Source organism: Saprolegnia parasitica (assembly GCF_000151545.1).
Source record: "Saprolegnia parasitica CBS 223.65 unplaced genomic scaffold supercont2.16, whole genome shotgun sequence".
In the NCBI taxonomy this organism is placed as follows: domain Eukaryota; phylum Oomycota; class Saprolegniomycetes; order Saprolegniales; family Saprolegniaceae; genus Saprolegnia; species Saprolegnia parasitica.
The window spans coordinates 444442-467102 of record NW_012156410.1 but is presented as its reverse complement, the minus strand read 5'-3'; the positions used below and the strand labels follow the sequence as shown (position 1 = coordinate 467102).

General features: G+C 59.9%; 10 protein-coding genes across 10 annotated transcripts; 4 read left to right on the top strand and 6 right to left on the bottom strand.

Moving 5' to 3' along the window:
- The first annotated feature begins 524 nt into the window (after positions 1 to 524).
- SPRG_04947 (hypothetical protein) lies at positions 525 to 2289 on the top strand. The gene is made up of 5 exons (XM_012344085.1): positions 525 to 865; positions 915 to 1007; positions 1050 to 1715; positions 1757 to 1987; positions 2036 to 2289. Exons 1-5 carry the CDS (start codon positions 560 to 562, stop codon positions 2243 to 2245), a joined length of 1506 nt encoding a protein of 501 aa, XP_012199475.1. The 5' UTR covers positions 525 to 559; the 3' UTR covers positions 2246 to 2289.
- Positions 2290 to 2340: 51 nt separating this feature from the next.
- On the top strand, positions 2341 to 3186 carry SPRG_04946 (hypothetical protein; the record flags this gene model as incomplete). Its single annotated transcript, XM_012344084.1, has 2 exons — positions 2341 to 3030; positions 3136 to 3186. The coding sequence occupies exons 1-2, from the start codon at positions 2377 to 2379 to the stop codon at positions 3184 to 3186; spliced, it is 705 nt and encodes a 234-aa protein (XP_012199474.1). The 5' UTR covers positions 2341 to 2376.
- A 149-nt stretch (positions 3187 to 3335) lies between these two features.
- SPRG_04945 (serine/threonine protein kinase) lies at positions 3336 to 4882 on the bottom strand. The gene is made up of 3 exons (XM_012344083.1): positions 4554 to 4882; positions 3770 to 4497; positions 3336 to 3721 (listed from the first exon to the last, which is right to left on the bottom strand). Exons 1-3 carry the CDS (start codon positions 4864 to 4866, stop codon positions 3368 to 3370), a joined length of 1395 nt encoding a protein of 464 aa, XP_012199473.1. The 5' UTR covers positions 4867 to 4882; the 3' UTR covers positions 3336 to 3367.
- Positions 4883 to 5853: 971 nt separating this feature from the next.
- Positions 5854 to 7155, top strand: SPRG_04944 (hypothetical protein). Its single transcript, XM_012344082.1, has 5 exons — positions 5854 to 6232; positions 6283 to 6477; positions 6523 to 6587; positions 6634 to 6732; positions 6783 to 7155. The coding sequence occupies exons 1-5, from the start codon at positions 5881 to 5883 to the stop codon at positions 7080 to 7082; spliced, it is 1011 nt and encodes a 336-aa protein (XP_012199472.1). The 5' UTR covers positions 5854 to 5880; the 3' UTR covers positions 7083 to 7155.
- Positions 7156 to 7528: 373 nt separating this feature from the next.
- On the bottom strand, positions 7529 to 9552 carry SPRG_04943 (hypothetical protein; the record flags this gene model as incomplete). The annotated part of the gene is made up of 4 exons (XM_012344081.1): positions 7529 to 8338; positions 8528 to 8575; positions 8629 to 8733; positions 8788 to 9552. 4 exons carry the CDS (start codon positions 9550 to 9552, stop codon positions 7529 to 7531), a joined length of 1728 nt encoding a protein of 575 aa, XP_012199471.1.
- A 479-nt stretch (positions 9553 to 10031) lies between these two features.
- On the bottom strand, positions 10032 to 10741 carry SPRG_04942 (hypothetical protein). Its single transcript, XM_012344080.1, has one exon. The coding sequence runs from the start codon at positions 10679 to 10681 to the stop codon at positions 10109 to 10111; it is 573 nt and encodes a 190-aa protein (XP_012199470.1). The 5' UTR covers positions 10682 to 10741; the 3' UTR covers positions 10032 to 10108.
- A 517-nt stretch (positions 10742 to 11258) lies between these two features.
- SPRG_04941 (hypothetical protein) lies at positions 11259 to 12719 on the bottom strand. The gene has a single exon (XM_012344079.1). It carries the CDS (start codon positions 12682 to 12684, stop codon positions 11293 to 11295), a length of 1392 nt encoding a protein of 463 aa, XP_012199469.1. The 5' UTR covers positions 12685 to 12719; the 3' UTR covers positions 11259 to 11292.
- Positions 12720 to 13202: 483 nt separating this feature from the next.
- Positions 13203 to 14628, bottom strand: SPRG_04940 (hypothetical protein; the record flags this gene model as incomplete). Its single annotated transcript, XM_012344078.1, has 7 exons — positions 13203 to 13346; positions 13398 to 13462; positions 13519 to 13603; positions 13647 to 13864; positions 13908 to 14058; positions 14103 to 14255; positions 14309 to 14628. The coding sequence occupies 7 exons, from the start codon at positions 14626 to 14628 to the stop codon at positions 13283 to 13285; spliced, it is 1056 nt and encodes a 351-aa protein (XP_012199468.1). The 3' UTR covers positions 13203 to 13282.
- Positions 14629 to 15148: 520 nt separating this feature from the next.
- SPRG_04939 (hypothetical protein) lies at positions 15149 to 21481 on the bottom strand (the record flags this gene model as incomplete). Its single annotated transcript, XM_012344077.1, has 13 exons — positions 21323 to 21481; positions 21125 to 21272; positions 21009 to 21077; positions 20888 to 20962; positions 20781 to 20846; positions 19832 to 20712; positions 19397 to 19783; positions 19029 to 19338; positions 18828 to 18975; positions 18465 to 18775; positions 17902 to 18415; positions 16986 to 17857; positions 15149 to 16945 (listed from the first exon to the last, which is right to left on the bottom strand). Exons 1-13 carry the CDS (start codon positions 21460 to 21462, stop codon positions 15149 to 15151), a joined length of 5718 nt encoding a protein of 1905 aa, XP_012199467.1. The 5' UTR covers positions 21463 to 21481.
- A 157-nt stretch (positions 21482 to 21638) lies between these two features.
- SPRG_04938 (hypothetical protein) lies at positions 21639 to 21935 on the top strand (the record flags this gene model as incomplete). The annotated part of the gene is made up of 2 exons (XM_012344076.1): positions 21639 to 21776; positions 21819 to 21935. The coding sequence occupies 2 exons, from the start codon at positions 21639 to 21641 to the stop codon at positions 21933 to 21935; spliced, it is 255 nt and encodes an 84-aa protein (XP_012199466.1).
- Positions 21936 to 22661: the final 726 nt, after the last annotated feature.

Sequence of the window (22661 nt, the reverse complement as noted above, 5' to 3'; positions counted from 1 at the left end):
CGCCGCTTGCTTCACCATTGCTTCTGGAGATATCGGTCTCACCAATCAACCACGCGAATTTAATAACTGGTCGCGCGTAAAACCTGCGCATGGGATACAAAAAACAAGTTTATTTTATGCGAAATGAAAAAGATTTCGCAATTTCCGAATTCGGTTCACGCTTTGCGGCTATTCGCACGCCACTTGGCACAAGATGGCGGCGTTGCAACTGCCACACCCGTCAACAGCTGCCACGACGACGCCAACAAGCCATGGCACAGGTTAATTGCACCCTTGCTAGCCATGCTTGCTAGCTTTTGCGTGCCCTCTAGTCAAGCTATGCCCGCACCGTCCGTCCCATACGTGAAAACACCATCACTCGGCACCCAAAAGCTGCGTGTGATTAGTCGTAAGAATGTATGTCACGGAGCACTCGAAAGCACTCGACGCGTACCTGGCGTCCGTCGGGGCTGCCGAGGCCAGCTCGCTCGACGACGAGCTGCGAGCATCCTCGCTCCATGTCGCCGATGCATCCAAATGGACGCAGCAAGCAACTCAGGTGCTGAGCCGATGGGCGACAATGTCGTGGCACTCGCTGCGCGCTGGTTTGTTCCCGCCCTGGCCGTCGATGGCTGCGCTGCAACAGCAAGGCCTTCAAGACGCCCACGATGGTCTGCGCAGTGGCACGCAGCGTTCACTGCTTGCCTCGATACAAGGTGCGTGGCGAAGCGTGGATCCGCCGTCGCCGTCGTTCATTGCCGCTGCAGTCGCGGTCCTCTACGGCCTCTCGATCGCGGGCTCGCTCGTATGGCTCCGCATCGCGCTCGCTACGATTCCCTTGAGCGTGCTCCTGGTCCGACTTGGCCTCGCCACGTGGTGCTTCTACGTCCGTACTCGCCCACTCGGCTCTGGCAACAAACGACGCTATGGTGTAGGTGCGCATCGCAGCGCAGCGCCGCGCGACGGTGCTTCTACGCGCGTGGCAGGAGCACCTTGCATTGTTCGACGCCACGCTGCAAGCGTTCGAGGTATGGCGTGTCTTTGGTTCAAGTGGCGGCAGCTGGTCCTAGGACGTGGTGGCCCATTCGTTGCGGCGGATCAAGGCGGCCGAGGTTGTCCACCGAGGCTACCATCTCGACACGCTCCTCCCACCCATTGCCCGACTCGAGGCCAACCGAGCGAGCTCGATCGACGACTTACGCTGCGTGCACCTTCGTGTCCTACTGCGCGAGGTCTTTGCGCAGCTTCAGGATCCCACGTACGTCATGAACGTGCAAGTGACGAATGACGCGGCGCCGTCATTGCTCTTGCTCGCGTTAAGCAACCAGCAAAAGGCCGCGCGTGCGGCGCTACAAACACAGCTCAACACGCTTCGTGCCCAGGTCGTGTCGTCCGTGTCGGCGCTCGACGACGCCGCGACGCAGCTTCACCGGCTCGTCGCGACCGTCGCCACCTTATGCGATCGCGTCGCCGACGTCGAGTCGGCTTCAGGTGAATCGACGCTGCCATGTGCGACTGTACGCACACCCAGCCCTCGCTTCCCGCCGACGAGTACCTGGCACCACGCCCACCGGGTCCAAGTCGCACTCGACTCGGCCAACGCACTCCTTTACGCGTACAAGCAGGACCTTGCGCACGGCCACGACGACGACGGAGCGACGCGTGCGCGCGTGGCCAAGTTTGTCAACGACGCTGTCGCTGCCATGTGCACGTGGGAGAAAGCATCCATTCCTTCCGTACGCAGCCCATGAAAGCCAGGGCTCAGTCGTCGCTTTAGGTCGACGGACCCGCGTCCGAGGAGCCCGCCACACCGCCGCCGATCGATCGCGACAGCGTGGTGTCGACTGAAAGAGCAGTAGAGGTACCGGCGCCCGTCGATCCGACCGTGACCGAGGTGTTTACGGCGCTCAGCACCGGGCGCACCGAGGCCGACGAGGCGCTTGCCGTTGCACCAGAGAAGAATGGCCTCTTGTTGCCCTCGTTGCATTCGGTCATGGACGAACTCCACGTGCGTCGTCGTCGGCAAAGCTATGGAAACGGCTCACCAAGACTGTAGGATGTCCTCGACCAACGGGTGTTGCCGCCCGAGCGCGTCAACGGCGTCGAAGTCGAAGCGCCCACCGTCGTTGCGCCCTGCAACGTTCCACTGCCGTCCACTTCGTCGTCGACTCTGGCGCGCCCGGCATTGCAGTTGGAGCTCCAGAAGGCGTTCCAAGCGGCAGCCTTTGCCAACGACTACGTACTCGGCGAGAGCGATAGCGAGTAATGACCTACCTATACCAACAACTGGGTAATCTGTCAGGTGAACCAACTCGTGTGCTGGCTGATTGCTTCAGCGAAAACGCTTGTCGCCGGTTTCAACGTGGCTCATAAGATATCCCGGCGTCCCTTCTTGCCATGGACGGCCTGGTGCGGGAGCTCACAAAGCAGAACATTGCGCTGCAGCTGGCGCTCGCAAAGGCGTCGTCGACCGCCGCGCCCGAGCCCGTCGTGCTCGGGCCCGCCTTTGCGTGGCTCCACCCTATCAAGGCGCGGCTGAGCGCAGCGGAGAAGGCCAAGAAAGCGCTGCGACGCGTGCTCGCCAAGGCCGTGCGCCGGCGCCAACTTCGTGTTGCGATGGCCTTTGGCCTCTGGGTCGCACGCAGTGTAATGCAACCTCTTCTGTTTTCTCCGTCGCAGCAATCGTTCGTCCCTCTACAGGCGCGCCGGCCAGAGTCCAAGATACCAGTGCCACACAGCGCGCGCCGCAAGACAGCAGCACCGCAGCCGTCGACGACCGCCGCCGAGAAGACGCCATCGGAGCTCGTCATGACGCTCTCGAAACAGCTCGACACGCAGCGCGTGCCCGTGACGGCGCTCCGTCGGCAAAAAACGCGCCTCGAAGCCGACGCGACCGCGCAGACGTCGGCGATCGCGTCCCTCGAGGCGTCGCAAGTGTCACTGCAGCGGCAAATGGCACGGCTTATCAAGGAGGTCCAAAGCCTCCGTCGACCAGCGGTATCGCGACGGGACCCGCCGGCCTTGCCGCCCTTGAGCAGCGCCGCGCAGCAGGTTTTCAAGCAACTTGTCGCGCCAAGCCGAACAACCAGGAGCTCCATGACCGCTTGGTCCGCGCTGTCGCAAAGGCTTGCAACGTCTCACACGCCTCGCGTATAGGACGAGCTCATGGAGCCATTGGACTTGGACGGACGCAGCGTCCAGCAGTAGTAGCATGCAGCCGTCACCACCCACCACCGATGGACCCGTACGCTGTATCATCCTCCTCGACCATCTCGGTGCGCATGTTTAAACGCGTAGAAAACGCGGTTCCGCGGACGGCGCAGCCTTGCGTGGAGCGAGTAGCTGGACTCAGCGATCTATAAGACAAGAGGTCTTGAGGTATATAAGCTTAGGCCGACGACGCGGAATGCGAAGCCATGTCGACGTCGTCCATGACCACGCCGTCGTACTGTGCTGCTGTCATGTCTGTCTTGTCGCCGTGCGCGGCCATCCACTCCAGTGCGGCTTGGTCGGCGGAGCCTCGCGCCTTGACGTCCAGCCCCACGAGGCGCAAGAGGATCTGCACCGCAGACTCGGGCAGCGTGATCTTGTGGTCGCAAAAGAGACACGGGGTCGGGCACACGCCGCTTTTGTCAAAGTGCTCGACGAAGAAGTCGCGCCACTTGGGGTTGCTGCTCGTCGAGACAAAGGCGGACCCGAGGAAGCCCGGCAGCTGGAAGCCGTACAGGAGCAGCTCAATGCCCTAGTCACAACATGATGCATGTACGATGCGATGGCGGAGAGGTCGTACGACGACGCCGACCGAGTAGAGGTCGGACGCGCGGCCGTCAAAGCCTTTCGGCATCTCCCTGCGCTCTTCCTGGAGGCTCATCGCGCCGCGGTGGTGCTTGACATAGTTGATGTAGCGCGTGCGTTCTTGCGCATTCGTCTTTAGCTCGGGCGACCGGTACGTGATCTTGGCCTTGATCGCTGGGTTCTCGCGGCCCGCACCGACAAGCAGTCGCCCGTCGAGGAGCTGGCTCGAGCCAAAGTCAATGTACGTGGCAAAGTAATGGTACGGCGACCCGGGCTCGGGCCCGTGCTCGCGCCCGACCGCAATGTTGTACGGATCAATATCGAGGTGGCACACGCCTTGCGTGTGTATGTACACGAGCCCTTGGAGGATGCTGCCATAGAGCGGGAGCGCGACCGTCTCTAGAAACTCGCGCGCGACCCGATGGCGCAAGTCAAGTGGCAGGAGCGCGCTCTGCGCGTGCTTCTTGAGCATCGACTCGTACGCGCGGCGCAGAAAGGACGAGAGCGAACCGCTCGCAACGTAATCGGTTGCAATGTATTCATTCCTGGCGCATGCGGTCGTGGCCCAGCGAAGGACGTGCTTGCTTCGGAGCGGCGTACTCATCCCATGCGGTTGCAGCTGGGCCATGATGCGGACTTCGTTGCCAATGTCGTCGCGCTCGATCGCGATGAGATTCTTGTCCATGACCTTGAGCGCAATCGCCTTCCAGCTGTTGCCAAACTCTACAACGCGATGAGTCGACGTGCGCCATGAACTACATATTGGGCGAGACACGTACTGTCGCGCGTAAAGTAGTAGGCCTGGCACACGTAGCCGCACCGGCAGCGCCCGATGATGGCCTGCACGTCGTTGTAGTCGCGGAGCGCGATGGCGCCGCCGAGCCTGTCGAGCGGCAAGCAGATCGCTGGCATCGCAATCTCGGTCGGGTTGGCGCAGTTGAGGCCCGAGTGGCGCACGCGCACGTACTGCAGATGCTCGAGGTTCTTCTTGTCGAGATGCTTGTGCTCTTCGTCCGTGAGAATGTCGTTGAGCCTCGTGTACCCGCGAAAGGTCAGCATCGACGCACTCCACCTCTGCCGATCGTCGGTCATCCTGTGAATATCGAATTGCGAGAAAAACGTGGTGGACTAAAACCGAGGTTAAACCAAGGTAATACACGTTTAAACAGGCCGAAAACGCGCGTTTTATCCTGGTCGACACTTGCTCGCGTACCGCGCCTGGATCTCGCAACGGCCGCCGACAGTGAGATCGACGAGGCAAGCGACCACACAACGTCGCGCCGCAAGCCGCGTGCACAGCCATACTGCCGGACGTCGGAACGTCGCTCGGCCATGCACCAAGCTGTCAACACCGGTCACTTCAACGCTTATGCAGCCAAGTTTCTATGGTCTTCTGAAGTTGTAGACGTTGCCGGCATGGGCCATGCTGCATCCATTTGCCGGTCGATGGTGGCACGCGGGATAGCCGCCAGATGCAAGTGCAGCTTGGGTTGCTGCATGTTGAATCCGAAAAGCAGGCTGCTCGAGGACCGACGATGCAGCGTGGGATGGCGCGCGGAGAGATTCGGACGTCGAGCGCGTGCCGCACCCAGCATGGGCACGTGGACGTCTTCGAATCCGGCCCGCCACGTATGTAACACACGGTGGGTCGTCCTACGTTTCGGCTTGGTTTCGGCTCTGCCTGGTTGGTTTTCGGGCTAGGCACACGCAACGTTAATAGCAGAGACGAGGCGGTGTCTCTCCCAAGCGAAATTAACGCTGCAAACGGTCGTCCTTGCCCTCTGTACGGCAGCTGCGTCGCACTGCATCTTCCATCTACTAGAAACAGGAGCACGCAAGCGTGCCACCGTCGTACCATGCCACGCCGCTCTCGCCAGTGCAAGGAAAGGGTGGTGGCAAAGAGTGGTGCAATTAGCCTTGTCTCGTCAACGGCCATTGAATTCGGACTTGTCCTGATGCTTTTCTTTGACCGGCTATATTTTTATGGCATCGAACGCCCGCTGTATACTTTATTCGAGATAGAACGTGCGAACGCGTGATGAAATGTATTTTATGACGCGCAATTATTAACTGCGGACAACACCACCGGCCTCATTCCTGCTTGGCATGGCGCAGACCGAAGCTCCGAGCGCACCCGCTTGCACCGAGCGCAAGGCCGCGGGCAGCCTCGACATGGAAGTCCAGCCGCTCAAGGCCAATGAAGAGGGCGTCGACGCAGATGCGCTCAAGAAGGCCGAGGTCGTCAAGCCACACACGTCTGCCTGGCTGCGCCCGGAAGCGCTTGTGACCATGGTCTTGATCGCCGTGACGCTCATTAGCTACCCGTACACGGGCGGTATCCGCAGTTGGCATTACGTCTGGTGGTGCGGCTGGCTCACGGCGGTCTCGACGGGCTTTGGCGCCGTGCCTTTTCTCTGGGTCAAGGACATCGAAAAATTCTGGCTCGGCGTCTGCAATGGTACTGCGTCCTCCGATGTCTGCGAGCGTCGCCATCATCGCTTTATGTAGCACTGGCGGCTGGCATGATGCTCGCCGCGACGAGCTGCCTCTTTTACGAAGCGTTCCACGTCCAGTCCAAGGACGACGACGTGCTCTCGGTCAACGTGCGGCTGCTGCTCGGTGTCCTCTTTGGCATTGTGTTCATCAAGACGACCAAGATCATCTTGGACGAGCACGAAGATGTAAAAGTGTGTGGCCTCGACGGTAGGATACCAACTGCCTCATACCGTGTACCTCACCGGCCATTAGGACTCGACGCGCAAAAAGCGCTGCTGATCATGGCCGTCATGACGCTGCACTCGATCTCGGAAGGCGTGCGTGCTTATCGCTTAAAGTCGCGTCCCTCATGCTATGCTGTAGATTGGTGTCGGCGTCTCGTTTGGCGGCGAGGGCGGCGACCGTCGCGGCCTCCTCGTGTCACTCACGCTGGCCATCCACAACATCCCCGAAGGCCTCGCGGTGCGTCATCGATCTCGTACAGTATAGGATGGCTCAATGCGAACAAATAGATTTGCTTGGTGCTCATCCCGCGCGGCCTCAAGCTGCTGCCGGCGACCGTGTGGTGCATCCTCTCGAGCATGCCGCAGCCGCTCTTTGCCGTGCCGTCGTTCCTCTTTGTCGAGACGTTTCTTCCCATTCTGCCCGCCGGTCTCGGGTTCGCGGGTGGTGCCATGGCGTTTGTTGCGATCTGCGAGCTCTTGCCCGAGTCGCTCGAAGACACCGAGTCGAAGCTCGCGACAAGCATTTCGCTTCTCCTCGCGTTCACGACGATGCTCAACATTCAGTATGTGCTCACAGGCGAGCTGTAAGCCGGGAAATAGTGTACGATAGCCGTTTGTATTATGAGGTTATATTAAGGACCACGTTTTAAGTCGTTGGCAGCGTCGCATCTTGCCAATATGCGAGACAATAGGTCCACAAAATATTGACATTATTCAACAAAAACTAGGCTTGTCCCGTCCTCGAAACTCGGCACGTTTGGTGGCCGGTGCACCTCGCTGTCTTTGGCACTGAGTCGAGTCTCACGAGCTAGCTGCATGGCCATCGCGCGTCACCGTGCGACGTGTGGACGCTTGCTGCTGCTTGCCGACCCGAAGATTTTCACAAGGCTTGTTGGCTCAGGGGAAAAACGGCCCACGTTACCGCTGCACCTCGGGTGAGGCGTGGCGGCTAGATCCCCTAAAGGCGATGCGGCTGGCCCGCGGAGCGATCGCCACATCGTCGATGCGCGCGTCGCTGCCAAACTTCTGGATCGTCAGATCCGCGGCGGCGCCCTTGAACTGCGCCGCTTCGCAGCGTCGTGAGAGCCGCCGGTTCCTTGCCGAGCGTCGCGGCTGCGCTGCAGTGCAGCTTGGCTGTCCATGAGCTGGCGGATGCAGTCATTTCGTGCCGTGCGGGCCAAGGACGCGAGCATCGGAGAGCTCCAGGAAAGGTTTTCGTGCGAGGACCAGTGCGTGAGGATGGCCGCGTCGCTCTCGACGTCGTGCGCCATGTCCATGCGGAAGCACGCTAACGCCCAGTCCAACCACCGAGCCACGTAACCGGTGTGGGCTGTGACCTCGCCTTCTCGCACCATGTGACGGAGCAGACACCCTGCCTTGGCGACGAACTGCTGCACCACCGGCGCGCAGTAGCTCTCTGTGTAGATCGAGAGCGTGTCCAAAGCCCCGACCAAGGCATCCGGCGACAAGGCGTGGACCGGTGTTGTTCGACCCGTCGGTTTGGCGGCTGTCAGGTCCATGTGGGTGTGCGTCCAAGTGTCGATTTGGCTTTGCGTCCGGCGTTGCAGATGCGAAAGAGACAGGCGGCCGCTGCCAAAATCGAAGCTGTACAGGGCCCGCAACACTTCTGGGTGCTTGTAGAAGGGGAGTGTCGGGTCCGTGCGGATTTTGTCCATGTACTTTAACAGCGACCAGCCAGCCGTGCGCGCGCTGGCTGTGATGTAGTGGATACCGAGTGCCGTCGGGTTGAGCTCGAAGTCCATGCGTTGGCGTTTGTTTCGAGCTTCTTCCGCAGCCTGGACCATCTGACGGGCAATAGCCGCCGCCGCTGCGGCGTCCGGGCCCTGTATTGCTCCCGCAGAGACCGGTAGGCGCGCGGGCCCTGTTGGCTGCCTCGACCTGGTGAGAGAGTAACTCGCTTGACCTGGTGTCCAGTGGCTCGACAGTGGTCCCGCTGGGTTTGCGTACGGAGCCGCTGCGGCTGCCAACGCGGAGCCAGCAAGCCAGTAGCGTGATTGGGGAGCACCGTGAACCGGGAGGTGCGCGCCTGTTGCAATGCCGTGGGCGTCCGACTTAAGGCCCTCGCCGGCGGCGACGAGCCCATGGTGGTGCGCTGCCCATGCCGGCAGCCCACCTTCATCCAACCGTGGTGGAGGAGTGCCATGTCCTTGCGCCCAGAACTCGCCTTCTGGACGCGGCGCGGCACCGATGTTAGGCTCCAGCTGTGGTGGTCGCACGACTGCGACACGACGCCGGATGGTCACTACCACAGGGACTTCCTCGTCGTCGTGACCCACTTCTCCTTCCAGATCCTCACCGCCGACCGCCTCAGCGTAGCGCGGGTCGCGCCAGAACGTCTCGCCGACGGCCACGTCACCCGGCCGCACGCGTCCTTCCACGGCGAAAAGAAAAAGTCGACGACATGCTGGACGGAGATAGACGTGCGTGCGCCGGTCGCTGGCGCGCGGATCTCAAGCCGAGTGTCTGCGGTGGGCATCGCGTCGTCGGCGGTGCCTCGGAAGACGACCTCAAATTTGCGCGATCCGTTCACCGGGTCTTCCACTCGGCGGCGCATGGTCTCGAGCAAAAGCGCGGTGGCGGTGAAGCGCCGCGTCGCCATGGCACCGTCGCCGAGCTCGACCTCCATTCCCCACAAGGCCGAGGCGCCAATTGGGTGGCACTGCTGCACCTCGTCCGCCCCGACGTCGTACGTGCCTCCGGCGTTGGCTACCGTGAGCGACTTGTTCGACCAGCGCACCGCCACGACTTGTCCCGCCGTCGCCGAGCCGTGGAGGCGGAAGATGACAAACCGACGCAGCAGAGCGCCTATGTTCGAGCGGGCCTCTTGCGCCGATGCGCACGCGAAGATGCACTCGTCCTTCAGCATCGTGAACGAGATCTCGGGCGAGCCATCCGCCGGGCGGGTCGTGAGCGTGAGCACCTTGCGACCGCGTCGCGCACGAGCCACCTCCGTGATGCAAGCGTACACCGGCCAATCGAGCGCGCCGCTCGCAACTTGAGCGCGCGATTTGTCGGGGACTTGCTCGGGAAGAACCATGACATGGGACTTCTTCGCGTACTGAGGGTGAGCCATAAGTACCTAATGCTTGGGAAAGATCTAAACTAGAATGCGAGGCTCGTCCGACCAGTCGTTGGTTTCGCTGAGCCGCCTTCTCTTGAAGAGAGCGTTTCGACTCCTTGCCGGCGCGAAACATCCAAAAATGACATTATCGTACAAAAGATAGGCGTTTACCGTGCTCGAAACACGGCAAGTTTCGTGGCCGGTGCACCTCGCTGTCTTTGGCACGGAGTCGAGTCTCGCGAGCTAGCTGCATGGCCATCGCGCGCCAATGTGCCAGTTGTGGACGCTTGCTGCAGCTTGCGCTACCTACATAGTGGCCAACTGACTGCACGAGAAATGTCACGCTGACCGATGTTCGACGCAACGTTGGATGGGATGCAAGAGACCCTCTTGCGTTCTTCTCACGCCCTCGAAGAGGCTGAGAGGCTCTTGGCTATGAGAGCGCGTCTGCTTTTCGCTGGACGCCATGAGCTCCATGGTGAGTACGAGCAATGCATGCTGGATTATCGTTTTTCAATGCAACAGTGGCTCCTTAGGCGACGTCCGACACGCCCTTCTTGACGGTCGAGTGCTTGCGCGTGACACTCGGGAGCTCGGCGTCCTCCATGCTCTTCTCGCGCACGAGGCGAGCGTACTCGATGGCTTGCTTCTTGGCGATGCGCCGGCCGATCGTGAGCATGTAGATCGAGAGGCCGATCTCGAGCGTGAGCGCCATGACGGCGACGACCATGTAGCCCTCGAGGAGGACGCAGCTCGTGCCCGAGAGGTTGTCGTCGAGGCCATGGTTCTCGCAGTACGTGCGGAACTCGGTCGTGGAGAAGTACGGCTTCATAAAGGTCGAGATGGTCGCGATCGAGAACGCAATGAGGCCCAGGTGCAGGAGGTAGAAGAGCTTGGCGCCATGGCGCTGGAGGTGGTTGACGCAGCTGCAGCAGTTGCGCAGCGTGTAGAGGAAGGCGAACCCGATCGAGACGAACGCGCTCGTGAGGTAGAGCGCCAGCATCGCGATGCCCGTCTCGCGCGAGACAGCGATGGACGGCAGCACCGTCAGCGCCTGCAGCGCGAGGACCATCAGCATCAAGCACTCGTCGAGGATGATGCACATGCTTGCGGCGGCGGCTCCTGTCGTCGGCTTGTGTTCTGAACAGGCGACGAAAAAAACACACCTTCCGCATAAAAAACAATGTTCGAAATCCCACCCGTCAACGCTTGTCTTCTTCAACCAAATCTCGGCTGGCGAGATTCGAGGATCGTCTTCCAGCAGGGCCACAACCATGGCAGCTTGGCCGGGCAGGCGCCAGGACGACGCGGGAACCGACCACGCCCACCATGGTGGTGGGCCGCTGCATGGCATTAGCGGAGGTCGATGCATGGAGCGCATCAATTGATGGTCCGTGAGCTAAGATCTGATATACATGGTCGAGATCGTAGAATGCATTCAGCGCGTCCTTCTGCAGCCCCGGCGTGAAAAGTCCAAGTGCCTGGTCGAGCTGCCATGCGTGCAGGACAACGTCAGCTGTCCTACCGTACTCGGACGACGCGGCGGCGGATGAGAGGAAGAGGATGTGGCTGCCGTTGCTTGTGGCCACAGAAATGCTCGTGGTTGCGAAACATGGCGGCCATCTGGACGGCTGGCTACGCGGGGTATGGACGGGTATGGCAGGCAACGATCAAGAGAGCGAGCGGGGCGAAGTTCTTAGTTAATAGGTTACAAGCTTAAACACGCATATCGGAAAACATCTCGATGAAGGAAGGACATGACGTCATGCGCTGGATCGCGCTGCCGAGGCGCTCAAAATCCGAGCGCTCCGAGTAGATTTGGGCCGAGATGCGAATGTACATCTGGCCCTGGATCGGAAGCACCTTCGTCACGATCTGGCACTGGTCCATGAGGATGTCAATGACAAACTCGCAGACTTGCAGCTTCTCGTCGGCCGAAAGCGGCTCCTTCGAGTGCTTCTTGGTCGGCCACTCGATCGGGAGGCGGATCGCACTCACAAAAGGGCTGCGCTGCCACGGCGGGAGGAGCGGCTCCGTGCCCCAGAGCGTCGCGAGGTAGCTCGAGGCCCAGTCGATGAGCCCCTTGTTGTGGGCAAAGACGCGGGCGAACCCGAGGTTCTGGTAAAAGTCCAGCGACGTCGCGATCGTGAGGTAGTTGGACTCGTCCTTCGTGCCCTGGACCGCAAACTCCTCGAGGAAGCCCTGGTTGTAGCCGAGCGACGTGACGACTGGGCGGATCACCGACTGGTGCTCGCGGTCCACAAACAAGAACGAGCTCGACTTGGAGCCAAAGAGCCACTTGGTCGTCGTGCCCACGTAGAAGTCCGGGCGCAGCTCGCGCAGATTGAGCGGGAGCTGGCCTGGCGCGTTCGCACCGTCGATGAGCGTGTACACGCCGCGGGCGCGCAGCATGGGAATGAGCTTCTCGAGCGGAAGGACGAGGCCGCCTGAGCTCGTAATGTGGTCGAGCACGGCAACGCGCGTGTTGGGCGTGATCGCAGCGATGATCTGCGTGATGAGCGAGTCGTAGGACGGGATCGGGAGCTTGACGTCGACGACCTTGAGCTCGACAACCTCTTGCGTCATGTAGCAAATGTGACGGAGCGTGTTAAAGACGCCGGGGTACGTCGAGCTCATACACAGCACTTCGTCGCCGTCCTGGAGGTCGAGCGATCGCAGCACCGAGTTGACGCCGTGCGAGATGTTGGGCACAAACACAATGTCGTCCGAGTCGGCGCCGACAAACTCGGCGAGGCGCTCGGCCGACTTGCGGAGGAGCGTCGGCAGCTCGCGCCGGTAGAACCGGTCCGGGTTCATCTCCATGCGGTTGACAAAGTAGGCCTGCGCGGCGAGGACGGGCTTGGGCGCAAAGCCAAACGAGGCGGGGTTCAAGAACGTAGTCGTGGGCTCCATGTTGAAACAACACCGCGCCGAGCTGCCAAGGGTGAGCTGGTTGAGGAAGCAGCTGCAGTCCGCCGGCAGCATTGAGAGCCGTTCGAGGTCCATGAGTGTCGGCGGCGCCTCCGTGCGCGGCTTGGCGGTCGGCGAGACGACGGGCGCCGGCGGGCCCGCGCCGAGGCCACTGCTCGAGTACACGGCCTGTTGCATGCTGCTGACCTACTGGTGCCAACGCGTCTTGGGAAATGACCTTGGGATTTTCGTTGATTTTATTATTATTATTATTTCAATTGAATTATACTCGTTCGAAGAAAAGACCACGTGACTTATAAAAAGCCGCGTCGGGACATGCGCCACGCTTTTGCACCAATGAGAAACGGCCAGAAGCCTGGTTTGGGCGGAATCCATCGCGTGATTGGACAAAAGGATAACCAATCGCATCGCTGGACGCCACCGACGCAATTCCTCACGCAGACAATCACGCCGACCAAGATGGCGGCCAGCTGGAGCTGCGCCTGCGACGCTCATGCGATCGGACCGTGGTAGACGATCGGCCACATGGAGGTTCCCGAAGCCGCGAAGGCTCCGCCCAGACGCGCGGCTGCCACGACGCCAAGCACATCCTGTAGCGACACCGTGGGGACCGGCCGCGGGAAGTAATGGCGGCGCCAGCGTACGTGGCAGCTGCAGATCGCGGAAAGGTTGCCCGTTCGCGACGAAAGAAGGCGGTGCTGGCTATCCAGGGTGAGCGGTCAACCAAACTTCAAGGCGCCGTCGACGTTTGTAATTAACGATCTCGGGCAACGACTCATGACGCAGTCGTCCTCAAGCGCTTGGCCTTGCCGACGGGGTAAAACGACGTTTCGCCGGCCCTAGCCGTTATATGTCATGACATACGGCAATGCAGTCGAGCGTTGGTTTACATGAGGAGACCCGCGACGTAGCTCTCTTGGCCCGTGTACTCTTGGCGCGTTTTCTCGTAGAGGTGCTAGGTTGAGGAGGATGGTGTGGACCCCGCGACCAGGTTGTCGTCATGATATGTACCTGGCGGTAAAACATGTACTGCCACATGTTGTGGTCGTGGCGAACGTGCGAGTCAAACCCATCGCCATGGCGCTGAAACTGCAAGCTACGGGCGCGGTGACCAAGGCTACGAGATCTTACAGTCGTACCTGTCGATGCCGCAGATGAAGCAGTTGCTCTCCATGTCCTTCTCGATCGACGACCGGTGGTCGCGCAGCTCGCCAAAGGCGTCGATGATGATGCCACCGATGATGTTGAGCAAGAGCACGCAAATGATGAGCCAGTACGACACGTCGAACCCGAGACGGAGGACCGAGATGGTTGGGTTGCTTTGCCACGACACAATGTGCATGACGGACGCAATGTCCTACGCATGGCCAGTCGACATCGCCGTCGAAAGAGAGCAAGACCTGGCGTAGGCCTTGGTTGAAGTGCGTGATGACGCACTCCATGAGCGTTCGGCAGCCCGTGTTGGCTTCGTCGAGGACGCCGTAGTGGTCATGAAAAAGCATGTAGCCGACCGCCGTGTAGATGTACACGACGACGCAAATGAGATAAAACCTAGTACAAGGGATGTGGGCCTTGGAGACAGCGCTGCGTAGTACGTCTGAACGAGCGAGTTGCGGTTCTGCTCGACGGCCAAAAGGGCGTTGGAGAGGGTCCGGTGGAAGCAGACGTCCAAGAGCATGAGGGCATAGCACACGATGCGGAGACCGCGCACCGAGAGCGCGGGTACGAGCAAGAGACAGCCGAGGCCACTACGGTAGCACATCGTCGCCTTCCCATGATGACTGCGAAGAATATTGTCTACCCGAGGACGCAGTACAGGAGGTTGTACTTTGTGTTGTACACAACGAGGGCCAACGACGACACGTGGGCTTCAATGGGCACGTCCGTGCTTGGCATTGGCGACCGCGAGGATGCCGTAAAGGTCTTGCACGTCCCACTCGGCACCGACGGACGATCGAGGACGAGCTTGACGAGGTCGGACGGCAACGAGACAAGCGCATGGGTCGTCAAGAGCGGCGTCGACACAGCTTCGTTCTGGAGCACGCGCGGCGCCCCAGATGTCTCGGCGCGGAGGCGCTGCCACTTGTAGTTGCTCAGAATATACTGACGTCGCGACACCATCGACACGACAAGGCGCACCAGCGAAAGCAAAAGTGCGACACCGCCATGATCACCGCAAGCACGTACACGCGGGCGTCGACGGCCGCCATGTCGCCCGTGCCAAAGCTCTAGAGCAACGTCGGAAGTCACGCATGAGTCATGTGTTTCGTACGTGGTTGAAGAGGTGGAGTCCGTTGAGGCCCAGTGCGAGCCAAAAGGTCCTACACCAAGGGTGGTCCGCGCAAGTAGAAGCTATTATCAACGTGTACAGGCGCATGACGGGGTCTTCTGCTTGTAGCACCAGGCGGAGGAATGGCGACGGCGATGCGTCCAGGTGGGCGCAATACTGGAGCTCTTCCAGGAGCAGCACTGAGTACCGATGAAAGTTGTCGAGCTTGCTCATCTACGACCGTCCACTTGAAGCGTCACGCGGTCGTAGCTCGTTCGGTACCTGGCTGTCTTTGGTAAACATGTAGACCATGCGCTCGCGCGAGTCGCGAACGACGCGGTGCTCCCAGTGCGACAGGCAAATGTCGGGAATCTACGCCGCACGCAACATGTAAAAATGCAAGAAAGAGAAATCGCACCCGTAAATGGTCTCGAGCTCGCTCTCGCGCACAATCTCGATCGACCCGACGCTCGCGGCGAGCTTGGTCCAACTGAAGAACGACGGCGCGCCTGCCTCGAGCTGAGTCTGCGCCACGACACCCGCATCGTCGCACGGCGCAAAGAGCGTCTGAAAGAGCACGTAGACGTCACAGCAGATGGTCCAGTGGTTGCGCACTTTGGCTTGGAGCTTCTCCACGGACGCCTCGTCAGCCTCAAGCGACGCGGACAGAAGCCGCTCGTGCTCGGACGCGTCGATCGTCACGGTGACCTTGGTTGCCGACGTCGTCTCGAGAGCGCGCTCGAGAAGCCGGGTGTAGATCTCATACTCGCACTTGATGTCGCAGCAGTAGGCGCCCCACGTCGCCGTGTCCAGTGTCGATAGCACGTGGGCTGGCATGCGAGCATCGCGGTTGCCTTCGAGAATGCTGTAGACGAGCACAATTGCGCTGTGCTTGAGCTCTTGGACTTGGGCGACGCTGCAATTGTCGTACACGAGCGGTAGCTCCGCCTCCGACGACACTAATGACGGGTGGTTCACATAGTGGTGGCGCAAAAGGTCGTTGATGGCGTGGAGGAGTTTGGTCGAGACGCCCACAGACCGTTGGTTGGCATCGCAGCCCTGCACAAACTCGGCGAGCGTGTTGAGCGCCTGGACGACGACGCTGAGGTGCATCGGCGACGTGATGTTCCACACCAGCGAGTGCGTGCGCGGGTCCACAACCCAGAGTAAGCCACAGAGGTACGAGATGACTTCGTCGACAAGGTCGTACGTGCGCAATGCGTTTAGCTGCTTGCGTGCGTAGAGCTGCATTGGCGCAAAGTGGTTTTCGCAGAGGAGCCGAAGGAACTCGAGGAGGTCCATCACGATCGGCATGAGATCCTCGTCGTGCGGCAGTCGTAAAAAGTGCACGAGTCGACTCATGAACGACTCACCGAGCGCTTCAACATGGGCAAACATGTCGACTTGTACGCGTGGGTTGCCGTTGCGCAGCATGGCAAGGCCGACGTGGAGAGTCTCTTGCACGAGGACCGGGTACCCGGTGATGTCGTGGATGGCTTTCGAGAGCAATTGCAGGACCATGGCGCCACCCCCGAGACGGGCGAGTCGGTCTTGCTGCTCGCTCAGGGCCTCGTCGCGGCCGTCGAGGAGCCATCCAAGGAGGTTTAAGTGCACGTGTGGCTGTTCGTGGGCGTTGGTCGCACTCTCTTTATCGTGCTGGCACATGTAGGTAATGACGTGGCCGACCACATCGTCCATGGACGGTGACAAGAGCGCATGGACAAACGAGGTTTCGGCTTGCAGTAGCGTCGAGCGATGCAGCGCCGTGGACTCGAACCCACCGAGAAAGCTCCGTAGTTGCGCCTGCATAAAGTCCTCGATGGGCGTGTCGATGGTGCAATTCGCCTTGGTGTCGACGCGGTACCGGAGCCGAAAGGACCCAAAATCCTTCCGTGGGCGCATAGACGCCGCCTTCGAGATCGCACTGATCCGCGGGGCCTCTCGCTTGACCTTGTGCCAAAGAGACTGGCGCTTGATCTCGTTCTTCCAGACGCGCAAGACGGAAATTGTGAGCTGCTTGTGGTGCACGAGGCGCGAGAAGCTGCTCGCGCCAGATGTGAGTGTGACGGCAGGCGAGTGCTTGGCCAAGATTTCGTTCTCCTTGATGCTAGACACGACTGCGATCGTGGCGGTCTTGGTACGCTCCGGCAGATGCGGAATGTCCAAAATCTACAACTTGATGAGACTACCTCGAGTCAGGCGATTGCACCTTGACAAGGACGGCAGCGATGTTCATTGTCACTTGACTGTGCTTTGCGTGCGCAGTTGTCAATGTCACGGCAACTTGGGAGAAAAAGTTGGTCAGCATCGGTAGGACGCCGTCGTCGAGGAAAGCCAATATCGCACTGAAGATACGCGCCTCGGACGTGAGTGTCGCCAGCGTCACTTCGGCATTTGCCGGCAGCTCGGCCTCGAAATACTTGGCGTCGGCCATGTGGAGCACAACAGTGAGGTCGTTGACCACATACTGGAGGAGCGACCACACGGCGGGGTTCTCGGCCAGGCCAGAAATCGGAATCTGAACGTCAAAGTACGCCGCGTCGAGGAACGCCATAAGCGTTTTTCGGACGCTGAAAATGGTGCGACTGTCGACGAGCGCGCGTACGATGTCATCGAGTGAAAGAAGCGACCGGCACTCGACTTCGACCCGGTGGTTCTTGCCTTGGCTACAGACCGAGAGAAGGTGCAGCAGCGTCGCGTGGTAGTGCAGTCGATGGAGGTCCGGGTGCGCCTTGAGCATGCTCTCGATGCAGTGAGTGCTCGTTAGCAGCGCCATCTCGAGTGGCTTGTCGACGTGGGCCATCAAGTCGAGGCGTGTTTGGTACCCTGCCTCCTCTGTAAAGAGGTCGAGGGTCGTCGGGTGCGACGAGAGCGCGTTGAAGACGAGCGTTTGGTTGGCCTCAATGTACTCGCCTTGCTTGGTCACGACCAAATGCAATAAAACTTCGAGGATCCGCGACCGCGCCGACGGCGCTTCGAAGAGCGTCGGTGCCACGAGCAAGTCGGCGACGCGACGGACTTGCGCGGCTGGTATCGTTTGAACGAGCGCTTCGTTGTGACCCAAGACGCTTCGCACGAAGTCTAACACGACATGAGAGGCGATAGACGAAGCTACTAGTATGTACGGGACACTTCGCTCGGGAAGAACGGGAGGTCGCGCAAGAAGAGATCGACGTGCGCCACGAGAAGCGACTCGAACGATCGGTCACAGCCAATCATGTGCATTAGGATCTGGTAGCACTGGCGAACCCACTCGGTCGACGTCCGCGTTGCTTGACGTCGGAGAAGGCCAATGACAATCGTATGAAGCCCGACGTGGAAAAGCAATCGCTGCATTTGCTGGTACTTTTCAAGCGGCTGCGCCGTCACGAGAGCCAAGGCCCGATGGAGCGGCGCCTCGGGGTTCTCGCAGTCCATCGCGATGGCGATATCCCGGAGCTCATCATAGACGCGCTCCCACGCGTCCGACGTCAGAATCAAGAGGCTCTCGGCGATGCACCGGATTTCCGTGAGCGTGTTGAAGTACGAGTAGAGCAAACCAAGCGCCAGCATTGTGAGCTCATGACACCCGTGGCGACAGAGACTGCAGAGCACGTCAATGTAGTCGACACTTGCGTAGCAGTCGTCTTGAACGAGCACCTATTCCACTTCCGTTCACAAGTGTGCCGTAGTCATCGGGTGAGGTTACGGTATGAAAGGCGTCCTCGAGTGCAACGTGCGTCGTCGCACTGGCCGACGCACTGTGTTGCCGCACAACGTCCAGAAGCGCCGAAACTTGGTTGTTGAGACGCCCCGTCGCAAGCTTGGACAAGACGTGGCAAACGCGCACCTTGATGTCGACGGCATCGCCCGTTGCAGAGCCGAGGTACGTCACCAGCACGTGCACAAGTGCGGTGAGAAGCTTGGGTGTCTGGTAGTACCCGAGGCAGATGCAGGTTTCCGCGAGTGTAAGCACGACCAAAAGCAACTGGCGTGTTCCTGGTGCCAACACTTCGGGGTCTAAAGCATCGTCGATACGTTGTTGATAACACTCATAGTATGATACACGCACTCGCTGTGATGGTTCGAGTCAAGTAGGTTTCGGCAAACGTCGCGTATGGCGTGATCTGGTCCATGCATTCTTCCCACGTCCACGACGACGACGGGTCCACAGCGCGCGTGCACATGGGTTTGTACGGTGCAAGCCAGCTACGTGTGCGCTATGTACCATTCCTAACGTGAAGAAAAGAGAAGCATACGAAAGATTCTGTACCGAGACGGCCGAAAAATCTTGCGTGTAAAATAGCGTTGCCGCGTGCCCTTGGACATTGTGGGCTGTGATGAACGCGCACAGTCCCGCGCGCATGCAGTCGGGAATGCCTTCGTTCTCGAGCAAGTGCAGCCCGTGGTCCGTGACGAACTGCACCAGCGGACTCGATGGTCTCGCTTGGCCATGGTAGAGCCGTGCGAGGAGACGTAACGCATTGGCAACGTAGAGCTGTGTTGGCTCGCCGAGCGCACTGGAAACGACCTCCCATGTCGTCGTCGTCTTTTGGGGCACGAGAACGACGTCGTTCACGACGCTGGGATACATGGTTGAGACTGAGTTGGATGCACACCTCGCTGCCTTCAACTGCCAACGCGGGCAAGAGGTTCCGCGCCAAAAGCTCCTCCAGCACAAGCGCTTGGTTTTGAGCGAGCACGACGCCGTTGCACGTGCAGAGCGTCTCGAGGTAGACCCAGTACTCGTGCACCCACTCAAACGCAGCCAGTTGCGCCATACGATCCAGCGTCTCTTGGATCTGGTGGCGCGTAATGCAATGCAGAAACGATTCGTTGTCACGCACGCAGGCTGTGAGCGCTTTGGCGACAGCTTCGTTGGCGCCGAGGAGGTCTTGCAGCATCGGAAGGTACGGGTGGATCGTGCGCTGGCTCGTCGGATCGTCCGTGACGTAGTCCTTGATGAGGAAGCAAAGGGCGCGGACACACGTGCGCAGCTCCGCGTGCCGCTGGTACACGCCTTGATGCCTACGACAGGTATAAGGCGACATCCGACGCGATCCATGAGAAGCCTACGTGTGCAAGATTGCTGCCAAGTTGTCGAGGAGCGACGCCAAGACAGACTGGTCCCAGAGAATAAACTTGAGCGACGGGTGCTCGCGCAGGACATTGTGCACCGCCCGCAGGCAAATCTCGAGCGGCTGCACGTCCTGAAACGCGAGCAAATCTACGTTCGGGACGCGCTGCAGCTGTGCGCAGTGTCGTGCAAACTGGTGTTTTGTAAAGAGCACGTCCAGAAGGACGGACACTTCGGTCGCACTCGGCCGTTGCACTCGGAAGACGTCGCTGTCGCGCACGGTGCGGCAGCAGTGCAAGGGTATGGTTGTGTCGTCGTTTCCTGCGACACCGCAGAGCCAGACGCCACTCTCCTCGTGCTGAATGTGGAAAGTAGTTGATGATCCACCGTGCTTGCTACCGAGCTTGAAGAACGTGGCGGGTCCGTTGTCGGTTGACGAGGCCGAGACGCACAGCGGCGCGTTCGCACTGGTAGCGAGAAGCTTGCCCGTAGCGACGTGGCGCAGCTGGAACACATCAAGCGCGATTGCTTTGCCGCCCCACTTGGCGTGAAGGGGCTCGACCGCCCAGAGTGCGTTCGAGGTCACTCTCGAGGTTAGGGCCAGAACATCCGACGCAAGTTCGAGGACGTGTTCGCTTTCGACGTGGCAGAAGCGCAGAATGTCGCCGCCGCGCAGCGCCGGTACGGACGACTCATGGTTGGCGAACGGTACAAGCTGCCACCGCGTCTTGTCCTTGCCAGCGACGACGTCGAGGATGCTTTCTTGGAGGTGGCTCGTTGCGACGTCGAGGTAGCGCTCCCAGCGGGCGCTGTAGAGATGCACAACGTCTTCAATAAGGACCGTGTCCCCGTCCATCTTGGTTTTGACCGGGGCTTGCACCTCCAGCCACGAATCGAGCCTACGACGGTTGCTTGCTGCCGCATCGACGCACAGTCGGACTCGCGTACCATTGATTGTTCGCGAGCTGGCACGTCGCAGGCGGCGTTGAACGCGTGTGGGGACTCGAAGCCAATCTACCAACGGTACATGCACCATTTACCGGCAAAAGATCTACCTTCATCGTAAAGGGCTTGACTCCGCGCTCGTTGACGTTGATGCAAAGCACTTGGTTGGTGTGGTAATGAACGAGCTACAACACGCACCATACAGGCCCATGAGCAGGCAAGGTGACGTACGCGAATGCATTGCCCGAGCTTCACCTCGGTGCCATAGCCCTTGTATGCCATCTCGTTCTCGAGCGCACGCTACATGGACCATCTGGCATCAGGGCGAAGACGCGTGCTTGGCGTACGCTATCGAGCTTCCTCTGGAGGTCGACGCGGACAATGTCTTCCTTGTTGAGCACGGCCTCCACACGGAAGACGCATGGCAGTACGCTCTTGGGCTCCAGCGCCTCGGTCTGCGTGAGCGTCTCGACCCCAGCCGCCCGATGGACGATCCTAAGTTGGCAGGAACGATCATCATCTCCATCATCATCTTGCTCGTCTACCCCGAGGAAGGAACTGCATGCTCGCAGGAAGCGAGGAAGCCGATCGCGGGATGGGGATCTGCGCTCGACTCGGGGGACCAGGACAGGTCGCTGCCTTGGGCGACCAAGAGCACGAGGTCGCCGACGCAGAGCTTGGCCATGCCCCCAAAAGATCGACGTTTCTTTTTGGCCAATCATATGCCTCAGATTATTCCACAGACCAATCCGCGTCCGCAGAACCAAACAAACGTGATTGGTCTGTTATTTCAGCTGGCGATGCATTTCAGCCAATGGCACGCAGGACGAGTTGGGAGAAACAAGCAGTTGCCAACTTGCCATGAGCGCCGTCTGCGTCGCGAGCCCGCCGGCCGAAGACGACTGGGACATGCCACTGCTCTTCATGACGTCGCTGCCGACCAACTTCAAGGTCAACGCCGACATTGCCGCGCTTGCGAGCTTCACGGACGACTACGAGGTCTCGGAGGACGAAGGGCCGTCGCCGCCCAAGACGGGCAAGGTCCAGGACAAGACCAAGTTCCGGTCGTCGTCGCGCCACGTGGCCAAGCCGTACGCCAAGTCGAAGAAGGCCAACATGGCCGAGCTGCAAGTGTGCATGAAGTTTTTCAACATGTAGACTACCCGCCAATCTTTGTATTTAATACATCCGCAACACACCACCGACAGAGCTTCGTTCGCCTCTCCCACGGTCACACCCAAATCACTGCTGCAACAAAACTCGAGACGCACATACGTTAGCTCGTGAGACTCGATTCAGTTCCAAAGACAGCAAGGTGCACCGCCCTCTAAACTTGCCGTGTTTCGAGGACGGCTAAAAGCCTATCTTTCGTACGAGTACGATACTGTCATTTTGTGATCATATTAGGGTCGGCAAGCAGCAGCAAGCGTCCACAACTGGCACCGTGACGCGCGATGGCCATGCAGCTAGCTCGTGAGACTTGACTCAGTTCGAAAGACAGCAAGGTGCACCGGCCACCAAACGTGCCGTGTTTCGAGGACGGTAAAAGCACGGGCATGTTGCTAGATAGACTGATGTAGGTAGTAGGGCCCTTTAAAGGGAGGTACGCCTCGGACCCTTGACGGCTCGTACAGCCACGCTGATGCGTGGCTTACATGCCGGTAGTAATAGAAAGTGAGCATACTGCATTTACTTTGTTTTATAAGATTAAGCTGATTGGCCACAGAAAAGATCCGCCGCACGCCAGTTCACAGTGTCAGTTCTGATTTTCCGCCAAGCACCTTGGACCAGCACCGTACCTTAGCGGCCGCGGGGGACGTTGGCTTGTCCGCGGCCGGGGCGTCGACCCCGCTTTCCATGTCGACCTATCGAACTTGCCTTCAT